Genomic DNA, 3,662 nt, shown 5'->3' on the forward strand with positions numbered 1-3,662 from the left:
ATGTTAAAATCTTGATTTGTCCGCTGATGTGTTTATTCGCAGCCATTATCTATGAGACCAAAATGAGTTCAGCAGCTATTGTTATCTTAGTGAATGTATACTTTGCTTGTTTGAATTTGTGAAGGCCGGCTTTTAGCTCTTCTAGAAATTTGGCAAGCTGAAGACCTTTAAAAAGTCCGAGGACTTCCTTGAGTGTGGTGTCAAAGTCTGATGTAAAATTCAGTAGACGAAGAAGAAGCCGGATCAGCAGTCTGTTTCAGTCTTGATGCATAATAGGTTGGTGAAGTCAAATCAGCCTGGCGATTGTGAGCGGTTTCTTTCTCAGGAGGCTCTGTTGGTAACGTCGGTGTAGGCGGAGTTGGAGACCATTCTTTTTGTCTTCTTTCCTTTTCGCGAAGGAAGACACAGCAGCCTCGGAAATTAGCTGGATGTTCTCCAGAACAATTAGCACAGCGAGCTCGTTGAGCCCTGTCAGTTCTGGGGCAATTTCTTGTATATGTTGACCTGAGCATTTGACACATCGTGGTGCAGCATGACATTGCGAATGTGTATGACCAAATCTCTGACAGTTGTAGCACTGTAGAAATTCTGCTGGACAATATTGTTCCACCTGTATCCTATAGCTGAGAAGATATGATGTTTGGAAGATTGTTTGACACTTTTCGTTGCAAGTGAAGGTGGCTAAAAACAAAGGAAGAGGTACTTTGTCGTCAGAGATTTTTGTTTTCCCTCGAAGTTGAACTACAGACTGAACCGGAAAGTCCTGATGACGGAGATCTTCTTTGATGTCTTCTACTGGAGTGTCCAGGGGGAGTTTCCTAATGACAAGCTTGAGAGGTTTGGCCTTGCATGGAACTTCAGTGGCATATTGACATTTTTCATGTTTGCAGAAGCTTTCAATTTTCTCATATGCTTCGGTGGTGGAACACTGGAAGCGTATGTAGTCGCCTGTTTTCGTTGCTTTAGCCTCAACTTTACATAATTGAATCAGATTTTGTGAATGTGTATTGATCTCGGATACCGTGAACGAAGATAATTTGGGTTTGATCATCCCTTTCTTGACAGCATCTTTCTGGGTAGGAGTGTCTTGCATTTGGAAGTCCTTGGAAGAAGAGTCATCAATAGTGGGAGTCGAATCTTGAGCGAGGGCAGCAAATTTTATTTATGTTGAAAAGCCACTATAGACTGGATCCCCGAAGAAGCCGTGGACTTACGACTGCGTTTAGCTTTTTTCGTTGTTGGTATCTTAAACGTATTGTCTTTTTCGTATTGAACAACGTCCATGTCACTTTCTGTACAATGTGAATGGTCAGTGTTGGAATCAGGACGAAGAGGCACTCTGGATTCATCTGAAGACATGAGTGTCGTGGGTGAGGCAGACGAAGTTGAAGAAGCTTGCAGGTGTGTGATCTTTGAAAGAGCCGTTTGTCCTAGCATTGTCAGGTTGACTTCCATCTAAGGTGAATGTATAAGTTGCGCAGGTGGTCCCCGTACTGGTAGTCCTGCATCCATAGTGGTATATGACGTATCTATTTTGGTAGATGAGTTTAGAGCAATTGTATTGCCCGAATTTGCAGTGTTAATACTTTGATTCCACAACCTGTGTGATTCCGGGTTGCAGATAATCTTGTTGGCTTCAGTTTAGTAGTAAATAGCTTGATATCTTAAAGGATGTGCGCGCGAAGTTAACGGAGCAACGATTACAGCGACTGCTCTGTTCTAACTTGCTCTTATTATGAGAAGCCGTATGAATTGGATAGACCTTTAAATCCAAGTTTAGTAATCACTCGACACATCTTTCGTAGAGATAGTAATTGTGATTGGTGCGGTGGACCACATGTTCCAGCCCATCATAAAGATATCTATGAGCGTCCGGATAACTGCAACAGAACCTCTTCTACAATTTCATCATTGAGAATTGGGCCTTCCTGTTCTTCTCAAGAGGAATCTCACAGCACTCAGAACTGGTATCTTGACGAACCACCATTCAAGATACCTAAGCATACTGCAAAACCAAGACGGGAGACACCTACTCCTCTACCCACAACTAACAGTTTCGCGATCTTAGCTACATCAGAAGTCACCGAACTTTCTAAAGACGACACAATGGACGTATCTCTCTCTGATATACCTCTTCCTGACGCCAAGAGCACCTCCAATGCTAAGTCAGTTCCTACTGTCAAGTGCTATATCAATTCGCTTACTATATATGATTACCCTGATGGTAAGGTTTATAAACTTATACACTGGGCAGCAATAGTCTGCAACGTCATACCATTATGTGCTCCATACAAGACGCATATTAAATACCGATGTTGTTCTCAAATGGGTTACCACGCTCTTGTTGATTTTTGCAACCATTTTCAACTACAATTTGCCTCGGAAATCGCCACACAGGACCCATTACTTAAAGTGGTGACTAGACAACTTCCTATTGACATCCTAGTGGACAATATCAGAAAATAACTATTCGATCGAGGTTTTCCAGTTCTTACTGTACTGCAACTGAGGGGTACAGGTGGACTGCAAATACCCTTATTTCTGGTGACATTACGGAAAACTAAGGAAGCGATGAACATTCCTTCCTTACAATATTTAGAATTCCATAAAATCAAGATCGAGCTGTTTCGGGATAAACCTTATGTTCAATGCTACAAATGTGAACGACTCGGCCTTACGCAATCGTCTTGCCACGCTCAATCAGGATGCGTGGAATGCGCCGGCCCTCATGCTTCCTTCCAATGTTATAGAAAAATTCGAGATTCTTCAGTGAAATGTTCAAAATGCAGTGGGAATCATCCTGCGAACTTCAAAGGATGCCGTATCGTCCATAAAATTTTAAGTCGAACTAGCACACAACGTAGCCGACCTAGAAGCGAAGATTTTCCATCTCTTCTTTCAGAATCTGGTCATTTTTCCAGTTCATCCACCAGACCAACTTCTCAGGCTAATATTACCACGTATGAGCAGAAAATCCGTTCTTCATCTACAGCTGATACTTTTCACGATGCTACTTCCAACGACGATACTCTGCCTCATACCGAGCCAAGTCTAACAGAACTCCTGAATATCCCTCGCGATCCACAGCTATTTAAACTTGTAAGAGCATTAAAACCAGACTTGGCCCTGCAGATGTACTTCACCAAATTGACGATACTTATTGAAATTCTGGAAGACGTTACAAAAGTTGCAACTTAAAGACATCTTCCCACTATCTACAGGACCGCCACTCTTATCAGGGGCACTTCAGACCCCCATCATTGGCTCACTCAGGAACCAAACACAATCAGTGTCACTCGTTCTCCATACAGCAACTGGAAAATCGCCAATCTATTCCATCTATCAGTGAACTAAACATACATCATGAAGGTGCGACAGTTACCCTACACCAACAGCTCCTATGTATTTAGCTCATATGCTTATTCACCTCACATCGCAGTTAGAGTTTCCCGAGAAAGAACCCAGTACTCCCAACATCGAAATCGTCAAATACACCAGAAGCAGAAGAATACTAGTCTAAATGACGAAGATTAGTGGAGACACTTATGCAAAGAAAGCAACAGCGGACGCTCCTAAATCAACAAGCAAGAGTACACCATCTTCGCTGAAGTCACCACCCAGGGTCTCCAATAAAGACCACCCTTATGTTGAAGATATGAGTT

General features: G+C 42.5%; 1 protein-coding gene across 1 annotated transcript; it reads right to left on the bottom strand.

Moving 5' to 3' along the window:
• Positions 1 to 286: 286 nt before the first annotated feature.
• On the bottom strand, positions 287 to 1,093 carry LOC145675207 (uncharacterized). Its single transcript, XM_081745586.1, has one exon. The coding sequence runs from the start codon at positions 1,091 to 1,093 to the stop codon at positions 287 to 289; it is 807 nt and encodes a 268-aa protein (XP_081601712.1).
• Between the last annotated feature and the right edge of the window lie 2,569 nt (positions 1,094 to 3,662).

Source organism: Thermobia domestica, chromosome 18, assembly GCF_964235325.1.
Source record: "Thermobia domestica chromosome 18, izTheDome1.hap1.1, whole genome shotgun sequence".
In the NCBI taxonomy this organism is placed as follows: Eukaryota; Metazoa; Arthropoda; class Insecta; order Zygentoma; family Lepismatidae; genus Thermobia; species Thermobia domestica.

Bases quoted from the DNA above. Each gene is read 5' to 3' on its own strand.
- LOC145675207 (XM_081745586.1), bottom strand. From the start codon at position 1,093: ATGCAAGACACTCCTACCCAGAAAGATGCTGTCAAGAAAGGGATGATC.